General features: G+C 42.5%; 1 protein-coding gene across 2 annotated transcripts in view; it reads left to right on the top strand.

Annotated features, from left to right (window-relative positions):
- LOC124711379 overlaps window positions 1-17,102 on the top strand; it is a 230,564-nt gene extending 213,462 nt beyond the window's left edge. Inside the window, exons 7-10 of one of the 2 annotated variants that reach the window (XR_007005467.1) lie at window positions 1,686-1,896; window positions 9,306-9,570; window positions 15,107-16,885; window positions 16,916-17,102. Coding sequence is in view for 1 of the 2 variants with exons in the window: in XM_047241432.1 (XP_047097388.1) it covers window positions 1,686-1,896; window positions 9,306-9,570; window positions 15,107-16,789 (2,159 nt within the window). In the remaining variant the exon portion in view is untranslated. Of the gene's footprint in view, window positions 1-1,685; window positions 1,897-9,305; window positions 9,571-15,106 lie in introns of both variants that reach the window. The other variant, XM_047241432.1, reaches the window with a different exon arrangement.
- Window positions 17,103-22,566: the final 5,464 nt, after the last annotated feature.

Genomic DNA, 22,566 nt, shown 5'->3' with positions numbered 1-22,566 from the left:
CCTCGAGAGACGACTGCCAAACACACATGTTAGCACTGTGAAAACAGCGCCCTACGAAAGAAGAAAAATGAGACGCAAACGTAAAATAAAAGGAGCAGGGAACTCTTCTTGCGACAGACCTGACCTAAACAGAACAGAATACTATGATACTAAATATTCCACAGTCAAACTTTAATGAGTATACAATGTCGCGTATACACCTCAAGAAAAATGGGTTGTAAAAAGCAGGGCCATTATGGTCAGTTAACGCCAACATTCTCTTCTGCTGTGCTGCCATATCCTGCTAAACTGGAAAAATCAGCCTGATAGTTTAGATTCCGTATCCTATGGCATAGGCTTCAGCTTTCATTTCCTAGGAGGCAGTCGTGATTAACCTCAGACTTTTGCCAAGTAACAGTTAAGATGGTCACTTACTATTAGAAAATAAGGGCGCGCCCGCGCGTGCGTGTGCGTGTGTGTGTGTGTGTGGGGGGGGGGGGGGGGGGGGCAGCGGCGGCTTACAACACTACACAAGTGTGTTCAAATGAACATACGAATTGTGAAGTTTCCAATTATAAGGGCTATTCGGAAAGTAAGGAACCATCGTTCGCGAAATTGAAACCACAATGAAAATGTTGGGACTTGCCAACTCGTCTCGTATAGGGTGCCTAAGAGATGCTGCGTTCTCGGAATGCTATACAACAATGCAAGCAAATAACATCAGTAGTTTTATTTCAATAAAGCACGTTGACAATACTTTTATTTACAAGGGTGTCGCAAGCGATGGGCAACATGCAACCAAGTCAGAGTTCAACCATGTTTGTCACACAGTTTGTCGATCACTAATAACAAAACTCGTAGCACACACTGCTAGAACGCGCTAATGCTGTCCACTAATGTCCGGCCGAGGATGCCAGGAGAGGCGCTTTATTCACTTATTGCAGAGGTCGCTCCTGGCGCCGTGCGGTCCTTGCCAGCGGGCTATTGGCTGTTTCCTCACCACCTACTCTGGTACTGCGTTCTTCCCCTTCGTTCCGGCGCTTGTAGTTAGCCAGAACATAAAATCCCATGTAGCTTTGCACAGATGTGTTGGGACTGTCTCCTTTACGCCCAGAGAGCTTCACGTAGCTCTTCTCAGTTCTCAGCGCACAGTGAGCGCGTAAAGATGACTAGAAAATTGTGCCTATCGCCAAGTATGAATGCCACGAATCAGCGCTACAGAAAAATTCATGCCCTAAATATAATCATCATTCCCTTTTCTACTAAACTAAACGGCGTGTCGCTATCATAATATAGAATATTGACCTACGAAAAATATTCTGCTTCTTCCTTTTCCTCTTGTGTCAATTTTCAGTGAAACTCAGCCTAAGCTTTGTATTTTGCCTTGAAATGATTCCATTAATGTGAACACGTTTGTGCTACCAAGGATCGAGCCCTTGTCCTTTGTGCAGCCATTGCGACACACATACCACGGAGATAACACAAGCTTCTAAACGAAGACGAAATACAAAATACAACTGCCACCAATAATTCATTTTTTATGCGATGCCAAATTGTGAACTAATCGAGGGAGAGAGACGTTGTAGATGTTGACTAACGGAATATATGAAAACGATGTTATCTCGAATGATGAGTCAAATAACTAAACTAAACACGATATGAAGACATTCTAAGTTCAACGTATAACCCATCGGTATGTCCTACAGGTTCGCTGCAGGAGTCTATGGATGTGCTGGCTGGCATCGTGCACCGGCGGATGTCTGAACTCGGCCGCAAGCTCGACTCGAGCTTCCAGATGCTGATGCTGGCGCAGAACTTGTTCCTTGAGAGCTGCCACAGGCTGCAGCTGGAAGAGCCGCAACTGGAGGCCAAGCTGACGGCTGTTCTGGGGAGGATTCTCGACACGCTTCACAACAAGTAAGCATGTGGCTCATTAAGGTGACGAGGGAGGACGACGATTACTGTAGTACCCAGGCGACTCTTGGTATGCAGGTAACGGCCATGAATGAGATGCTGCACTTTGCATGCGGTGCTATAGGAACGTTGTTGACAGAATTTGTAAAGAGGCATAATGTCTGAAGAACAGCGAAAAAACCATGAACCACGAAAGGTTACTGTAAATTACGCCGACGAAAAAAAGTACTCTATGGTGCGGTTCAAAATTTAGATGATATGATATGCGATGTGACTCGCCGCACGACAAGCAAAAAGACAGCGCAAATCACGTTCTCGTTTTTTTTTTAATTAGAATGACGGTCAGTTCTGAAGAGTACGTTATTGTGGCTTATTATTTAAAAGCTCAAAAAACTGAAAAGAAAATGAAGTACCGAGTGCACCCATACAATGCAATAAAAATATCAAACTTGTTCGGCTCTTTCTCGTGAGGCATCTCACCATGAAAAATTTCACGAATTCCACAAGAGTCCAGACAGCTTCCACATTTTGGAGCGTCCAGTATCAGCTACTCTCATAAATCAGGTTATAAATATTTGACTCGTCATTTCTCCTGCTCTGGAGCTATTCATTACAAAAAACGAAGCTGGTGAAAGTATGTGAATGGCGTAAAAAATGCCACCATGAAAAGTTTATTTTTTTATAAGACCACCTATTTCGGTATTTTACTCAAAGTGATGCATATTTAAATAATGCTTATAAATTAATAAACCTCGAATAGTACTTATACAACTGTTCAATTGCCCAAATTATTCCATGATTCAGCTTGAGAAGTATTCAGAAGAAACTTTTCTGGATATGAAGTGAGATCAGTCACCATGAATGATGTAGCATGGGTGGTGTACTCTGCGTAGGGGTAGAGAATGTATTTGAAAAAGTGGAAGACGCCCATGATGATAAAAATCCAATGTGTCCTCCTTGTCTCCGTCCAGCTGCTAATTCAGAAGTAACATGACTTTAGCTTTCAGATATAACTTATGCCTATCACAAAGTTTCTTGAAATTAGGGAGCGTAGACCAGAAAGCATCCAGTGAGCATTATCAGTTGATGGCTCCCACTGTGTTTTTCTTTTCAGCAAGTTTTTTTTCACTTCTAGCTTCGGCATGTGTCGGTAATATAAGAGAAACAGAAACACGAGTCAAGTTTCACAATCTGCATAGCAGGCGTCAATAGAATCACGTGCAGCGCATAGCTGCCAACCTCGTCGCAGAATAGCTCCAACATATCCCAAGCATTTTCTCGAGAACGGAAAGAGGTATTTCTCTCCTTCCACAATTTCGATATTTTGTGCAAACCAATATAAGACCTAAAACCCACCACACGTAAACTAACCAGTGACTACACTGTCTACTGCAAGCTTTTAAAAAAACGCACGGTGGTTTCCTTACTTGCGATGTATCACAAAAATGATGTGCAATAACGGTAAGTACAAGCTGCGGGAAAACCAAGTTTTTTTCTTTTTTAACGGAATAGTTTCCTCAAAATTGAATGAAAAAGACTGCGAGGAGTAAAACAAGCACGAATCTCGAAACAGTATTGCCTCAGTGTGAACACCAATTTGATCTTACTGTCGATTACTGTTATGTCACTTTAGTTCCAGTATTACTTTTATTTTATTTGTAAAAAGAATAAAAACTCTGAAAGGAAGAAAGTGAAACTGGAGGGAATAATGGAAAAAGCAAAGCGGCTCGTCACCTTTTAACTGCTTCGTCCTCAACACACGCATTAGTCTCTTCCCTAGCTTCAGAGGCATAAAGAGAAAAATTAGTAAAGAAAGCAAAAAACCTCCAACGCGTAATGGTACAACCTCTTCTGTAGTGATATGTGCTCTATAAGCCGTGCAGCAGCTACGTGCGCCGTATTACAGCCGTCTTTCGATAACACTGAACTCCTAGATTTAACAGCAAAGACGAGTGTTCATAAACAAAGTAATGCAGGAGAGAAGAAACCACAGACCATAAGAATATAGACCGCGCACGCACCAATCTCTGCCGTGTTAACCTTCGAAACAAATATCTATTTCACATGATTCGGGGCAACAAGCTAACTCGTTGTAGCAAGCCGAATCTGTCACTAGGCGCTATGCGAAATGGAGTGATAATTTTTCTCATTTATATCTGAAATCGAGCACAGATTTTAACAATGAAATGGCTTGACGTATGGCTATTATAAATCATGTTCCAGTACAGTTAACCTAATTTTTTCGAAATGCCTAATATTAATGCGATCCTTATCGTTATTTCACGTGGCCATCTGAAAAGTATTGACGGTTCTTTTCATAAACGATAGAATTACGGTTATTTAGTGAATGCTTGTTTTTGTTGCACTGCCAGTCTTAGCTCACCACTTCCACAAGAGCAGAAAACGAACTATCGGTTTGGCAGGCAGTATTAGTTTTCTGACTGTGTGTGGAATGTTTTATTACGCTTTTATAAAAAATAAAATTGGTTTATAGCAATAATAAACACTTTTCCCATAATAATGGTTTATATTTTATGACTTTTGCTTAACCCAGCACGGAAATAAAAACAATGGACATATTAGAAAATATTGGAGAGAACTCCTGTAGTGAGTTAGATATTGATGTTCTGTCATTTTAAAACGTTAGCTTTTCATTGAGTTTTATTTCTAAATACCAACAAACATACATCACATTCTGGACCTGAAATTACAGCCCCCCCCCCCCCCAATCCCACCGTAGGTTCCCGTTGTTGTTCTTGGTTTTGCCAAATTGAGACTCATCGATTTCGACTATAACACCCCACCCCCCCCACCCCCCCCCCCTCACCCCCCCAAGGCCCCATATACTTTACATATTCCCCACAAGCTTCCCTACAAAACGAATACCAGTCTAAAACGGTACGCTCACTCACACGACATTCATGCGCACACAACCACACAGGATACCTCAAACACCAACACTATGTAATTTTTATTATATCCCTGAAGATCAGCTTCGATTTCTCAAACCATGCCCCCGTCTAATTGAGCGCCTTAGTCGATCCTTGCTACACCTCCACATGAATAAATCGTAAGTACGAGGGCAGACACACTTATCAGCCGCATATGTTCGCCGTACTCAAGACATCGAACATAATCAGCAAGGCGACCACACATTAGGAAAAATCGAACGGTTGCCATTATGTCCACGCCCAAAGCCTTCCATATCACTGGGAATAGATAAACCCATACCTACAAACGAAAATCAAAAAGTAAAAATTCTTTTAAGTGAAAAACTATTCTTCCGAATTATCTCAAATTCACTAAGAATGAAATTAAGTACTGAATGAATTGGAGAGAACCAATTATTTAAATCAATGCAAACCAAAAAATCTCACGCAATGTCTAGCGCTGGCTTTTAAAAACATTCATTTATTTCAATTTACAAGGATGGAGTTTATCTACAGCAGAAAACCGATTTATTATCTATGACTCGAAAATAAAGACATTAATATTTAGGAGTAAGGTATGACGTCATTGGTCAAAGCCGACGGGTCGTATACCGTTCTTCAGTTGACCCTGGGTTTCTTCTCTGAGTTTCATTCGCTGTACATGTTGTCGAAGTCCATTCGAGTTAATTAATATTCCATTTTCAGAAATATTTTCATGAGATCGCTCCACCAGAGATTCTCTTCAAGCTGAATCGGCAGGATACGCTGCCTTTGGATGTCACGTTACTCGTGTTCACAGAAAATGTCAATATTATCACACACAAATAACCTGTCCCACTACCACTTAACAATGTCATTTCCAAATAAAAATATAAAATAAGTATTCCGCTACGATCTGTTTTCACAGATTGTAGTAATAAACGCTAATTTTACTTCAAATGAAGTGCGACAAATATCAAAGATGTAGCTCGTTGTCAACTGTATCGCAAACGTATTCACTCTTCTATAAATTCTTCGCAGTTGGGATAAAACTTTTGCTAGCTCCTAACAGATTCAAATATTTCCGACGACATCATACTTTTTTTCTTTAAAAGCAAGTAAACCTCTTTGCAGAGACTGCAGACATTTCTTGATGATTTTATTTCTTTCTCCTCATACAACATGAACCGTGTAACGTAAGTAATGATTATTCGTGGCATACATCACATCACATCCGTCTGGAGCAACAGCACGACAGACACTGTCTCTATACAATTCAAAGTTACGCGACATCTCCTTTCTTTCAAAATCGTCGCGGTTGTGAGTCGACGCGCGCTTATTCCCTGTGGCCATGGACTGGATAGCAAAGGCAACCAGCTACTCTCACGGCTGACTAGGTGAATGGATGAATGGGTGGGTGGGTGAAGACTGCCTTCGTCGGCAACTCCTGCTTCGCTCATCGAACAGCCACCGGATAAGCGAACAAATTACGAAGCACAGATAAGAAAATTTTTAATAGCTATACTTATCTGTTACGGTCTGAGTATGCTTTGCGCTGACCACGAAAGCTACTGAAGAACCTTCTTGTTCCATTACAACCGTCAATACAAGTTTTCATCTCTCCTCTGTAGAACTTTCACAGTAACTGATGACTCGGAATCTACGCCCAAACTGCAAAGCCACTCTGAAGTGCACGACAGAGGGTACTTCCCATTGTACCACGCATTATTTATTTATTTATTTATGTATTTATTTTACCTGACAAGATTAGGGCCTTCAGGCCCTCTCTTACACCTAACCAGGTATACTCAGATTGAACGAATTTCAGTTTGTACAGACCATTATGGACATACCACGTTATACAGTATTAATGCTAAAGAAAAAATAGAGACTATAACAGTAATACAAGGATAATTATGACAACCAAAAAAATAATTATAACAATCAAGAATAATAATAAAAATAATAATAATAGTAATGACTATGTATATGAAAGTAAACATATTTTTCTTTTATGAATGTCAGTCCTATTGCTAGTTGGGAATTTTCTCGTTATGTTCTTGCAACTTGTGAGTTATTCACATCGAGCAGAGACACAAGACGACAGAATGGGGTGAAAGAGATATAGAAGAGGTAGCTAGGTTGGAGGAAGAGAAATAGACTGGTAAAATTCGAAGCTATGATGGAGAGGAGAAAGATAGAGATGAGAGGGGCACAACAATGGTGGCTATACCGTCCCTAATATGTAAGTTTTCGAGTTCCCTCTTGAATGTTGAGTGGTTCTGGATAAGACGCAGATCACAGGGGAGCGCGTTCCATAGTCGTATGGCTGAGATGGAGAATGACATGGAGAAAGATTTTGTGTTATGTAAAGGTACAGCCAAGATGCTAGACGTATCCGACCTGGTATTACAGTTGTGGAATGATGATAGGTGTTTAATGTGAGAAGATAAGTATTTGGGGCACCAGTGACTAAGAAATCGATGAAGTAAGCACATCGTGTGGAGATCGCGTACCTTATGTGGGCGTATCCAACCTAGCTGGGAGTATGAAGGACTGATATGATCATACAACTGTATACTCACACGTATCTAACGCAGGTATTCATCACTTGCTCGAGGCATCTCGAATTTTCACTATTTGTGCCGTGTTGAACTACATCGCAGTAGTAATGATTAGGCAAGACTAGTATTTAGGACTAATTTTTGTTTAACATGGGTTGAAAATATTTTTCTAAATTTTTGGATTGCATGTAGGGCTCTGAGCACTATGGGACTTAACATCTATGGTCATCAGTCCCCTAGAACGTAGAACTACTTAAACCTAACTAACCTAAGGACAGCACACAACACCCAGCCATCACGAGGCAGAGAAAATCCCTGACCCCGCCGGGAATCGAACCCGGGAACCCGGGCGTGGGAAGCAAGAACGCTACCGCACGACCACGAGATGCGGGCGCATGTAGGGAGGAGAGCGATTTCCGGCAAGCTGTGGCTGTTTGTTCTTCCCAGTTTAGGTGCTCATCCAAGATTATTCCAAGGTCTTTCACTTTTTTTTTTTTTTTGGTATGTTAGTTGAGTACCACTGAGGAGTATTTGAGTGAGTGTTTCGCGAAAGTACTGCCTGATTAACTTTGGATGAGATATAGGAATGAGCTGGGGTTTAGTTTCAGATCTAAGTTTTGTGCCCATTGAGAAACAGAGCAAAGATCTGCGTTCATACTCGCTACTGCGTCAGCAATGTTCTTGGGGCTTGCACTTATGTACAGTTGGATGTCGTCGGCATATAGGTCAGGGGTCTCCAAACGTTTTAGTCTGCGGGTCACATTGATTCCTCCACAAAGTCATAAGGGCCAAGATCTACCTAGTGGGATTAAAGAACCCTAGCACTCCATGATCACCGTAATGTAAGGCTAAAAAGGAAAGATGAAATCGCAAAAATCTAAGGTTGTGGGAATAGCTAGCACTGAAACGAACTACGATTTTTATTTAATTACATAATTTTGACCGAATTTCTGGCATATTTTATTCTGGCGAATTTCACCGACAAAAAAGTATGTCACTGCACATTTTTCACGAAAGCGTCCTGCAAATTTAACGAAATCTCAAAATCATTGTTAGCAACACTATTACTACAAGACGTAACAGAGGTAGAGTATGTCAACGCATTTTTATTTCAAGCAGCGCAACAATAAGTTTAGTTCTGTAGCCTTGTAGCGAGTAGCAGAGCCAGAGCATATATTTGATAGTTCTGTTGCGTGATTGTGTCTATGTTGCGAGTGTCTCACGAGTTTTTCAGTGTTTTATGCGCTGTACTTGTAGGTGTGGGGCAATTCAAAGTTTGACTTCGAAGAGACAAGGAACATCTGAAAATCGAAATTCGTAAAGAAAGTGAAACCTTGCTTAAGAAGCATCTTCCGTAATGATTGATTACTAAGGCTAGTCGCCGAAGTGGCGTCCATTTGAAAGACTTGCACCAGGCTCGTGAGTAGAATAAAAAGCAAAGAATTTTTTTACTTAAAATGTTTTCGTCAAACTAGTCTGTTAACCTTTTTTTTTCACTATCGCACGGAGAATGGTCTGTCTGTTTATTGTGGATAGCCGCAACTTTAACTATGACCTTCCGCTTTGTAAAGATAGAGCTTCGACAATGTCGCGGTGTATTGGTCACGATAGGCCTCGAAACTCAATTGCTGGCAGTATAGGCACCACCTCCAATATTTGGAGGGCCGGTTTCCAGGGATGTGCGGCCAGCTAACGCGGGCCGGTTTGCCGGCCCTCGCGGGCCGGTTTCGGCCCGCGGGCCGTAGTTTGGAGACCCCTGATATAGATGGTAGTTGCAGGAGTGAATCACTGAAGAAATATCATTAACGTACAGTGAGAAGAGCTGCTTCCCGTGTCATCCGCGTATGCAGCACAGCAAGAATGACTGCTTGAACACCTCTGTGCGGTTAGTCTAGTCTTCACGACACCTAGTGAGGTTGGTTTGTGTGTCTGATTGCAGGAGCGCCTCGACGATGCAGGAGGTGCAGCAGGTGCACGAGATGCTCAAGTCGCACCACAGCCACCTGGTGCGCACCGTGGCGCACAACACGAACACGGTGATGAAGGCGGCCGAGGAGGCGCGCAACCAGGGCCGCCAGATCGAGCGCGCCATCCAGGAGGTGACGGAGGCGCTCTCCGCCGCCGGCAAGGACCACGCCGCCACGCTGCGCCACGGTCACGCCGCCGTCGACACCCGGCTCGCCAACATCCTCGGCGCGCTCCAGGTAGTTTTACGTAGCTCACAGTTTCTCGCTGCGGGTGGATGTAAGAAGTCTCACACACCGTCGACATAAACGCGGATCAATTCCTCGTCGCGCTATATTCTACGAACTGCTGAGAGCTGTGCTGAACGGCGTTGCGTATGAGGCACGCGCGGTTCCAGGGGCCGGAACAAGGGTAAGAAACGTAGCACTAAAAGCAGACGAGTTTTGTTATTTGGACAGCGAAGCAACTGACCATCGTCGAAGTGGTGAGGAGCCAAAGAAACTGGTACACCTGCCTAACGTCGTGTAGAGCTCCCGCGAGCACGCAGAAGTGCCGCAACACGACATGGACTCCACTAATTATATGATAGCGGAACAAACACTGGTAGCTGTTAATTCTGTGAAATATCTGGGAGTATGCGTGCGGAACGATTTGAAGTGGAATGATCATATAAAATCAATTCTTGGTATGGCGGTTACCAGGTTGAAATTCACTGGGAGAGTCCTTAGAAAATGTAGTCCATCAACAAAGGAGGTGGCTTACAAAACACTCGTTCGACCTATTCTTGAGTACTGCTCATCAGTGTGGGATCCGTACCAGGTCGGGTTGACGGAGGACATAGAGAAGATCCAAAGAAGAGCGGCGCGTTTCGTCACAGAGTTATTTGGTAAGCGTGATAGCGTTACGGAGATCTTTAGCAAACTCTGCAAGAGAGGCCCTCTGCATCGCGGTGTAGCTTGCTGTCCAGGTGTCGAGAGGGCGCGTTTCTGGATGAGGTATCTAATACATTGCTTCCCCCTACTTATACCTCCCAAGGAGATCACGAATGTAAAATTAGAGAGATTCGAGTGCGCACGGAGGCTTTCCGGCAGTCGTTCTTCCCGCGAACCATACGCGACTGGAACAGGAAAGGGAGGTAATGACAGTGGCACGAAAAGTGCCCTCCGCCACACACCGTTGGGTGGCTTGCGGAGTATAAATGTAGATGTACATGTAGAAGTAGTGCTGGAGGGAACTGACACCATGAATCCTGCAGGGATATCCATAAATCCGTAAGAGTACGAGGGGGTCGAGAACAGGACGTTGCAATGCATCGCAGATATGCTCAATTATGCTTTATGTTTGGCGAGTCTGGTGGGGAGCGGAAGTGTTTACACTCAGAGGAGTTTTCCTGGAGCCACTCTGCAGCAATTCTAGAAGTGTGGGGTGTCACATTGTCCTGCTGGAATTGCCCCAGTCTGTCGGAATGCACAATGGACATGAATGGATGCAGGTGATCAGACAGCATGCTTACGTACGTGTCACCTGTCAAAATCGTATCTTGACGAATCAGGGGTCTCATGTCACTGCAACTACACACGCCCCACACCATTGCAGAGCCTCCGCCAGCTTGAACAGTCCCCTGCTGACATGCAGCGTCCATGGATTCGTAAGGCTGTCTCCGTACCCTCGATAAAATTTGAAACGAGACTCGTCCGACCAGGCAACATGTTTTCAGTCATCAACATTCCAATGTCGGTGTTGACGGGCCCAGACGAGGCGTGAAGGTCTGTGCCGTGCAGTCATCAAGGGTACACGAGTGGGCCTTCGGCTCCGAAAGCCCATATCGATGATGTTTCGTTGAACGATTTGCAAGCTGACACTTGTTGATAGCCCAGCACTGAAATCTGCAGCAATTTGCGGAAGGATTGCATTTCTGTCACGTTGAACGGTTCTCTGTCGGTCAAGTTTCTGCAGGATCTTTTTCCGACCGCAGCGGTGTCGGGGACTTGATGTTTTACCGGATTCCTGATATTCACGGTACACTCGTGAAATGGTCGTATCGGAAAATCCTCACTTCATCGCTACCTCGGAGATGCTGTGTCCCATCGCTCGTGCGCTAACTATAACACCATGTTCAAAGTCACTTAAATCTTGATAACCTTTTCTATTGTAGCAGCAGTAACCGATCTAACAACGGCGCCAGACACCTGTTGTATTATACAGGCGTTGCCGACCGCAGCGCCGTATTCTGCCTGTTTACACATCTCTGTGTTTGAATACGCATGCCTATAGCAGTATTCTTGGTGCTTCAGTGTGAAATGTAGACAAGCAACATCAGGTAAAGTGTGTGTCAGAAAAAGAAAGCTGTTGTCACTGAATATAAATTTAAGTGTCGGAAAGTCTTTCCTTCAGTCTGGAGTCAAACCTCGTATGGAAGTGAAAAGTGGAAAATAAACAGTTCAGAAAAGAATAAAACTATGGTACTACAGACGAATGGTTAAGATTAGGTGGTAGTGAAGAGATACCGAATCGAATTGGGGATACAAGAAATCTGTGGCTCAATTTGACTAAAGAAAGGGACTTGTTAATAGTACACAGTCTGACGCATCAAGGAATCTTCACTTTGATTTTGTGAGAATATATATAATGAAAGGATGGAAAAGGAATCAGCAGTGGTCTTTTCAGAGGAACCATTTCAATATTTTACTGGAGCAATTTAGAGAAATCACAGGAAACCTAAATCTGAACGTTCAGACAGGGATTCGAACTGTCATCCTCCCGAATATGAGTCCAGTGTGTTAACCATTATGCCTACCTCACTCGGTACTATGAGACGAATACTGTAAGCAGGTTCAAATAGATATAGGTTGTGGTAGTTACGCAGATATGATGAGACTAGCACAGAACAGAGTAGCATGGACAGCTGCAGTAAACCAGTCTTCAGACAGAAGACTTTAACAACAGAAAACATTGCTATAATAATGCACCTAGTTCACTGGTTCCTGCGTACTTCACAGCCTATGTGGTACCTATTAAATTATTGATCGATTTCTGGAACCTGTCATCTGGTTGAAGCTGGAGTGTTGTAACTTGTTACTAGTAATTAATAGTTTAGGCACTCCCTACTAGCTATGATCCCTTGGAGACAGTGGTTAGAATACAGAAAGAAGCAAGGACAATTTTAGCAATGACACCAAATGCTGCTTTTGCAAACTGATGAGGGATTTGTAGTAGTTGGTCGCAATGCTTAAAATGAGTATGTCAATAATGCACTTTCACACAAATGTGATACTGACTTTGCTGACATTTGGAAGGAAATATACAGCAAACATGTAGCACCAAAACTATGTGACAAAGACAGAACTTCCTCCTATCTCAGTAACCTACGTGTTTTACACTACTTCCTCCCATCAAAAGATCACAAAAAGTCAATAAATTTAGTACTATGGCATATACAATTATGGAAGTAGAGATCCAAGATCTATCAAATTTGTAGAGTTGTCAATCACATAATTACAATTTTTATTCAATTCTGAACTGACGCCCATTGCCAGTAACAGCATGAAGTATGTCCACCAATTACATTATTGTATTCATTGTGGCATGGAAGTAATCAGCCTCTGAATGTCCTGACATACCTCGAACACTTGCTGCGTGATTTCATGAAGAGTGGTAGGCGGTATGAACATATACATATTACTATACCGTCTCAGACATGCTCTACCGGTGACAAACCTGGGGACCAATCACACACCAGCCAAGGATCCATACTTCCCTTGAGGCATTTGTGCTGTGAATGGTGGTGTGGGTTCTTGCATTTTCTGTTGAGATATGCCAGTTTGTACTCTATCCATGAAGGATATGGAAACATTGTTTGCCATTATTGTCCCACTCTGGTGAACATTCAGCTTCCCTTCAACAATAATCATCGCATCAGGCATATTCTCATATCCGCTAACTCCCCCACCATGATTCCAGGAGATGGAGAGACATGGGTCTCGAGAATCACTGCTTTGTGTGACCTTTCACCAGATCGACAAGCAAATTGCCATCAATCTGGCGACCAGAAAAGAAGAAGTGAGACTCATACTGAACAGTACGGAACACCATAGGATACCACTTAACAACCCAGTTGACACTGGCCTTAGAGCATGCAAATCTCGGTCATCTGATTTGGCATCTGTGGTAAATGCTGCATGACAACTTGAAATCTCAATCCAGATTCCACTGATCTGTTCCCAGGCAGGCCTATTACTTCTGCCTGGACTTCAGTTGTTGTCATCCATCTATTCGTTAGAGCAAGTATAAGAGTCCTACGTACTCCTTGTTGTGTAGTCCTCCTGAAAGGACCCATACATAACCGTTTTTGCCACACTGTGGTCCAGAGTCCATCTTGTCCCCACTCATTCAGCAATTACTGCATAACAGCTACCTTTCTGTGTGAACTGACAGTCTAATGTCAATCATCCAATTTTTCTCAACATCCAAAATGTTCTCTAGGCATGTGTTGTGATCTCCACTTCACCATCAAAAGACAAGGAATACTGGCAAAAGAAAGCAGAGTACATCTCAAATTTCTCATAGTGACACTCAGAATAATTCTTTAGTGGCAAGAGAGAACAGATACCAAGAGACTGTTTCTCTTTAGATTTTAGAGTTAGGGAGAGACTTTTAAAAATAATCTGTACCATCAAACAACAGAAAATCACTCTTGAGATATGTCTTGCAAAGAGTGTCCCAATCTCATTAAGAGACTGAAGAAGAAAGGTTAAGGTAGAGAGAGTAGTCGTAGTTTGTGTTCTGATTGTGGTGGTGCTCGATGTACGCCTGACATGGAATTATTAGCTTGCTTACTTCATTTATACTATCATGATCAAGCTAAGTCACAAACTAAAGGGCTAAATACTTCATTCTCAGTACTCTGAAATGTATTAGCTAGTTCTTTCAACCAATTTGTGCCAACTATTGCAATTAAAGTCACTCGTTATCAATCTTTAGCATCTATGTGGTCCCTTCTTGAAGCTGATTCTTCTCTTTCTCTTCCTCGTCCTCCTCCTCCTCCTCCTCCTCCTCCTCTCCTACACATGGCCACATTTCTCAATCAATTTCATATGTACAGTCACATCAAGCAGGGCTTTTCAAAATTCCTGAACATACAGTTTGTGTTACGTTAAAACATTGCACTACTCAGTTTCAAAATGGCAACTATGCACATGAAAGACACTTCTGGAATTAGTGATGATGTTAAACAGACCATTAACAAACCCTATTAGGTACCTATAATAGACATGCTCTAAAATCATACTCCCATTACTTAGGCAGTTACAACTAAGGCTTACTATAAATAAATATAATTTGAAGTAGGCTACACCATGGGTGCAAACTGTGCGGTAAAGAAAATAGTGTAGCAGATGTTTTTAATAATCAGACAGAAAGCTCCACATACTACTTTTAATCATTTTCACCCACTTTTATGCACAATAAGGTGTGAAACTTATAAATAAAACTCAGAATGCTTTTGTAACAGTTCTATAAGCATACTACGTGTGCTGTATAAAGTATAATATGTAATAAAACATAGGTTGTACTGTTAGGCTGTGACTTTTTTTTCCTTTTGTAGATTAGGCCAGTGGCACCCCAAAAGGGCATTGAAGGCAATTGCATTTCTAAGTGAGAACTGTAAATTTATTGTTAATCTGTAGGTGTTTCAAACAAAACATAATATACACAAAAATTCTAAATGGCAAATTTACCTGATTATAACACAAATGTAATTTGTATGTTTTATTTCAGGACTTGCAAGATCAGCTTGGAGAAATGGTTCCAGATAGAAGTGAGACTTCCAGAGAAATAATGAATGCAGAAGCATGTCTTGGAAATCAGAAAATTATTACAAGAATTGCTGCAGAAATAGAGAAACACAACACATTGTTAATCACAAGCTTAAAAGATAGAGGTGCTGTTACCACCTGTCCTTCAATAGACATACCTGAATTCACAGACAAGATTGCCTTGGCATTTGAAGGGAAAGGAATAGTAATGTGTAAAGCTAATGACGATTCAAATGATGTCTCTCAAATAATACAACCGTTTGACAAAAGCTACACTTCTGAGAATGTATTCACACGAAGCAATGAACACCATGATAATGATGGTAAAAGTAATGATATTCCAGGCCAACGTGATGAAGTATGGGACAAGACAAATGAGAATATTTCAAGTGCTTCTAATGGGAAAAGTGCATCACTAACTAGTAGCAGCAAAAGTCACCCATTGAATTACAGTAACTTAAACGATATTGCTGAGAATTCATCTTCGGAGTCAGAAGGATTATTTAAAACTGAAGGGAACAGAGAAAACTCTGAGTTAGGCACAAGCGGAAACTTTGTATCACAGATACAAGAGCAGCACAATAATTCATCACAAAGCCAATGGAAAAACATACTCGCCATCATTCACGATACAGATACTGGAGAAAGTAAAGAAGTACAAAAGCCATCACTAACTATTGTACATGAGAAGTCACCAGGGGAGAGGGGCAATGGGTTCGGTTCTTCCTTCCACATTCCAGATGCCATTCACGATCAGCATGACAGCAACACAACCCTACTGGCCAGGACACCCACTGAGCAAGAAATCCAAGTTATTGCATTCTTACGAAAACCAGAAGATGATGAGACAATTGAAAAAGAAAATAGCAGTAATGTAATGAGGAGATCAATGAATTACACTAACAAACCCAAAAGCATAAACACAACAATGCTTGCAGAAGAAAAACACCAAAATGCATCCCATGATAATTCTGGAGGTGTGAGGACTTCTGGAAATAGCGAACATGTTAAACTAAGTGATGAAACAGAACATGCAATTACAGTAAGCACAAACACAGTGAACTATACAAATGCACGCAACTTCATACAATCTGAGGCTAACGTCACAAGCAATGAACCATACAATTTAGAAATGAATTTTACAAACAGTGGCCCAGTCGCTGTAGATCAGGAACACAACACTGAAGTGTATGTATCAGAATTTTTGAAAAAAATAATGGAAACCTATGGTACAGACACACAAGTAAATAAATCAATACAGGACTTCTGGAAAGTACTTTTGGAAAAGAATCACCACCTCAAAACTGATGAACACACTGTAGAAAATGGTACAAGTGCAGAATTACCTGATACTTCAAAAGAGGAACCAAATGAGAACAGCAGTTACAATGATGATTATATAAATTATAAGAATTTAGAATTTCATGCTCAGAGACTGAACATTTCTACCATTCCAGAAACAATAAAAGATGTAAAAATAAAGCAATATGTTAACAAGTTAGAAGAAATTGCTCATGAACTATCGAACAGGAAGGAAAGTTCACTTAACAACACTGGAAGTACCATGAATCACACACACATTCATACAGAACAGCAGTATCTCTCTGCACAGCTGACTGAAGAGGATGACATGTCATCTTACTAACAATCTATATGTGAGTGTGAATGGACTGTTTTGTGTGTGTGTGTGTGTGTGTGTGTGTGTGTGTGTGTGTGTGGAGAGAGAGAGAGAGAGAGAGAGAGAGAGAGAGAGAGAGAGAGAGAGAGATATATATGTATAGAAGCCAAAGAATACTACAAAAACTTGTCCAAAGAACAATGAAAATAAATTTGCAACAAACACAAGTTCTGGAAAGTGTATGTGCTGTGAAGTTTGTAAAATATTGTACCATAGTTTAGCCTATTGTGGCTGCATAAGAAACTGTAAATTTTTTGTAATAAATACAAACAAAGCGGTGTGTTTTATATTTATTTGGAACAAAATAAGCAGGAAAGGTAAGATTAAAGCATCCACACTACAGAACTGGGAATGGTAAACTTCTCACATGATACACTTCATGCAAATAATCATGCTAGTGGTTGGCTGAAGTAATCAAAAAGATTATAAGTTTTATAACACTGGTTGTTTCTATTTATATGACAGATTCAGATAATTTCATAAGATTGACTTGAAATATGGGCAGTGTGTGAAGTGCATTGCATTGCATTACCAAGATGCATCTTCAGAATGGGTCAACAAGAATCCAGATTGACTTCCCAAAAACACTTATTTTTATACTCAACATATGGTTTTTTTTTTTTTTTCATTTGCAATTTACCAAGTGACTTGGAAGACTACTCAACAGCTTTAAGTTAAACTTTCTATGTAAATATGAGGTAAAGTATTAGTCATTTGCAGAGAATTTTGCAGATGAATACCTTGAAATGTGAGTCAAATACTTTAGATGTTTATAGAATACAAATCCAATTCAGTTGCCAAAGATTTTATTAATTTATTCCACTACTGGTTTCAAAGTTTCAAAATGTCATTTTCAGGTGAACATTATGGGGACATGAGTGTGTGGCGATCAAGTCAGTCAGTCATGGGTGATAATACCCATGTAAAACAAATGCATGAGAGCAAAGGACTAGCAACCTAGTGACTTGTACAATTCTATTTTAGTTCCAAAAAGACTATACCACCCACAAATTGTGACAAAAGAAAGACTAATGAGTGATGTGTGTAAATATTTCCAATGTTAAAAAGACCATACAGATCTTTGCTCAAAAGCCGATACAGTGGTACATGGAAACTTAATTAATATGAAAAAATACCCAGCGTGACAAATGCAAATGAATATGAGAGTGCAATATGACTGTCAATCATTCAACATTTACCAGTACTCCACAATTCAGCTAAAATTTATAGGCATTTGGAAATACCTAATTATGTTCACTTACAACAAAATACAGAATTTATCAGTTTTTTCTTTCTTTTTTTTTCTTGTTTTACCAAATCTATACTCCGTAAGCTTAGAAAGATATAACGACAGCCTCTATTAATATCCAGAACATTATAAAGATAATAATCATCACATGCAGCATACCCCCTAATCAATTATTTTATTATGTAAATAACTTAAATTGATAACAATAACACAAATTCCTGATTGGAGCAATACATAAAATAGGGGAAGGGTAACCACACATCTAAAGGGCACAGATGTGTGGAGCACAAAAACCACACACACAACCATAGAGACACCCAAATGTATACTTCAAGGTGAAACTGACTACTGATACTCAGCAATTAAAGAAGTTGTCAAAGCAGATGGAAGTGGGGAGAGATAGTGGGAAAGAAGCAGGTCTTTGGGCAGATGACTCTCCAGCCACACAGCAAGACAAATGGATTGCAGAGGTGGAGCAAAAAGAGCAGAGAGATGGGGGAGAGGGAATGTCCACACTGGAAAGGAAGATTTGTGGGAGAAGGCAGTGCATGATCTGGATGGGGAAGAAGTTGAGTGGACAGAAGAGAGAAGAGAAAATTTTAGATGAGGCAATGGTGATAGGTTAGTGGGGGTTTAGGCCAGGAGATTGCAAGAACACAGGATATGCTGGAGAGACAATTGCCATCTATGTAGTTCAGAGAAACTTCTGTTGGAAGGGAGTATCCAAATGGCCTGTGAAGTGAAGCAGCTGTTTAAGTCATTTGTGTTGTGGTAGCAACATGTTAGGCAACTGGATGGTCAAGTTCATGGTTTGCATAGTTTGACAGTGACCTTAAGTGAATAAACAGTTGGTTATTTGTCATGGCCACATAGTATGCTGCACAGTAAATGCAGCGCAGCTGCTACACAGCTGCTTTCATAGGTGGTCCTGCCTCTTATTGGGTAGGAAATGCCTGTGACTCGCCTGCGGTAGAAGTGGTGGGAGGGTGTACGCAACAGGTCTTACACTTGTGTTAACCACAAGCGAATAACTCAGTGGGGTGCAGGGTCAGGAGTACGATTGGAACAGGTATGGGCAAGGATATTCTGTAGGTTGGATGGGTAGTGAAACACTACTTTGGGTGACTTATGTAGGATATAAGGTAGAATATCTTTATCTCGGGGCAGGATGAGATGTATATAATGCCCTTGGCGAGGATGTGGTTGAACTATTCAAGGCCAGAATGATACTAGGTGTGATCAGAGGAGTGCCAGATGGTGGCTGATTGACAGGTTTACTGGTGTCACAGGAACAGATGGCAAGGGGGATTTGTTTCTGTATGAGCTGGATAGGATATTGCCTGTCAGTAAAGGTTCAGATAAGATTATCAGTATATTTCAATAATTCCTGCTTTCCACTGCAGATGTGGCACCCACAGGTGGTGAGGCTATAAGGAAGAGACTTTTTGACATGGAATGGGTGACAATTGTCAGTGTGGAGGTACTGTTGCTCGTTAGTGCACTTTTTACGTACAGATGTATTTATGGAGTCATCTGAGAGGTGAGAGCCATTATCTAGAAAGGTGGCTTGCGTTGTGAAGGACCAGGTGAATTCGATTTGGGAGTAGGTGTTTAGGTTATGGAGGAAAGGGTGAAAGTTGTCCTTGTCATGATTACAGATCATGAAAATGTCACTAATGAATCCGAACAAAAGAAGGGGCTTCATGTGTTGACTGGGTAGTTAAGGTTCCTCCAGACAGCCCTTAAATAATTTGGCATAGGATGCCGCCATGTGAGTGTCTGTGGTAGTACCACAGATTTCTTTATAGATTTGTCCTTCAAAAGTGAAATAATTGTGGACCAGGATGTGGTAGGCTAGGAGGATTAGGAAAGAAGTGGTGGGAATGGGGGTGATTGGTTTACAAACACATTGCATCCACAGTGACCAATGAGTCTGATAGCAACAGAATATGAATTGTGGAGAGGCAGTGCAAGAAGTGAACATTGTCTTGAATGTAGGATGGGAGGTTACAGTGGGTGGTTAGAGACTATAGTTTGGAGGTGTTTGTCAACCTGAGCAGGATTTTGACAAGCAGAGCAGGGGTTTGTTTTTTAGGAGCACTGTTCCCAGCAACGATGGAACAACCAGTAGGGAGACCTTTGGGATTAGGTTGTGGACCTTAGGAAGTAGGTAAAAGCCAGGAGTGCAGGGCGATGGAGGGCGGTTGCTGGTGTGAGGAGGGAGATGGATTCAGGTGACAGGGCTAGGGCTAGGGCTAGGGCTAGGGCTAGGGCTAGGGCTAGGGCTAGGGCTAGGGCTAGGGCTAGGGCTAGGGCTAGGGCTAGGGCTAGGGCTAGGGCTAGGGCTAGGGCTAGGGCTAGGGCTAGGGCTAGGGCTAGGGCTAGGGCTAGGGCTAGGGCTAGGGCTAGGGCTAGGGCTAGGGCTAGGGCTAGGGCTAGGGCTAGGGCTAGGGCTAGGGCTAGGGCTAGGGCTAGGGCTAGGGCTAGGGCTAGGGCTAGGGCTAGGGCTAGGGCTAGGGCTAGGGCTAGGGCTAGGGCTAGGGCTAGGGCTAGGGCTAGGGCTAGGGCTAGGGCTAGGGCTAGGGCTAGGGCTAGGGCTAGGGCTAGGGCTAGGGCTAGGGCTAGGGCTAGGGCTAGGGCTAGGGCTAGGGCTAGGGCTAGGGCTAGGGCTAGGGCTAGGGCTAGGGCTAGGGCTAGGGCTAGGGCTAGGGCTAGGGCTAGGGCTAGGGCTAGGGCTAGGGCTAGGGCTAGGGCTAGGGCTAGGGCTAGGGCTAGGGCTAGGGCTAGGGCTAGGGCTAGGGCTAGGGCTAGGGCTAGGGCTAGGGCTAGGGCTAGGGCTAGGGCTAGGGCTAGGGCTAGGGCTAGGGCTAGGGCTAGGGCTAGGGCTAGGGCTAGGGCTAGGGCTAGGGCTAGGGCTAGGGCTAGGGCTAGGGCTAGGGCTAGGGCTAGGGCTAGGGCTAGGGCTAGGGCTAGGGCTAGGGCTAGGGCTAGGGCTAGGGCTAGGGCTAGGGCTAGGGCTAGGGCTAGGGCTAGGGCTAGGGCTAGGGCTAGGGCTAGGGCTAGGGCTAGGGCTAGGGCTAGGGCTAGGGCTAGGGCTAGGGCTAGGGCTAGGGCTAGGGCTAGGGCTAGGGCTAGGGCTAGGGCTAGGGCTAGGGCTAGGGCTAGGGCTAGGGCTAGGGCTAGGGCTAGGGCTAGGGCTAGGGCTAGGGCTAGGGCTAGGGCTAGGGCTAGGGCTAGGGCTAGGGCTAGGGCTAGGGCTAGGGCTAGGGCTAGGGCTAGGGCTAGGGATGATTAGTATACTCAATGGAAGGGTTATTTTACTGTAACTAACCTAGAGGACAGGGTCAAAGTGTGAGTATTACACAGATGGTTCTTTTTGCATTATATGTGGCCTTTAGTGCACTTTAGGGGGCTTATGGTGGCACCATTTAGTCCCTTGTCAGTTTTTGAAAACATGGTTTTTGGGTACCAAAACCAAGCTGCAGATTCCAAGTTGGCTATGCACAGCAAATGGCTATAATTTTTACAATACACTCCTAAGATCTCGATCTAGAACTGCAATGAAAATTTTCTTTTATCTTTATCCATTTCCGAGACAGAGGTGTTCGGTTACCCTACTTCCACATATAAAACAAGCACATAAAAATATGGTGAGAGATGAGAACATGGTTTATAACATGATGTAGCATGGAGAAATATGCATTAAAGTGTTTCTGTTATCACCATACGAGTTCTGGGGACCCCATATTATTGTTATTGTTGTTGTTGTGCTGAAACATATGCAAAATTTTTGTGCACGTAAAATCTGACTGAGGTGAAGATTACATAGTTTTGCATTATTTTTCAATTTCATATCAGGAAACTATTAAAATTTTACTGACCCACAAAGTTCTTTTCATGTGTGTGACATGTCCTGTTACAGCAGGGAAAACAGGGGAACCCGGTGGACAAATATTCTTGACACAGCACAAAAAAGACAAATATTCTCCTATTTATTAAAAGACTGACTCAAAACTGAGCTACCAGCTGTCTCATTCTGCCCGTTTGAGCACCTTTAAAAATTCTCTCACAACTTTTGGCATTCGAGCATATTCATAATTTTTTATTGCCGAGATAGGAAGAGACAGTGGAAGTGCGAAAGGAATAACAAGAAAGAGAAAATGAAAGTGGGTGAGAGCCTGTGATTGAGAAGAGACAGCAGTCGTGGCAAGGAATAAATGAAACAGTAGCTGTAAGAGAGAACAGGAGGGAGACAGTAACAGTGATAGAGAGACACAAAGAGATTATGACAGTGAGTTGGGCTAAATGAGTGAGTGCGAAGGGCAAGTGAGAGTGGCAGGTATGAGCAACTTACAGCGATGGACTAGTGGGTGTGAGCGAGTTAGTTACGGGAACTTGTGGGACAGAAGCGAGATGAATGTCAAAAGAGCATGAATATGTTTGCATGCCAAAAATTTTGGGAACATTTTTAAAGGTGCTGAGGAAGGTCGAATGT

This window comes from Schistocerca piceifrons, chromosome 8, assembly GCF_021461385.2.
Source record: "Schistocerca piceifrons isolate TAMUIC-IGC-003096 chromosome 8, iqSchPice1.1, whole genome shotgun sequence".
In the NCBI taxonomy this organism is placed as follows: Eukaryota; Metazoa; Arthropoda; class Insecta; order Orthoptera; family Acrididae; genus Schistocerca; species Schistocerca piceifrons.
This window is presented reverse-complemented; position numbering and strand designations above follow the sequence as displayed.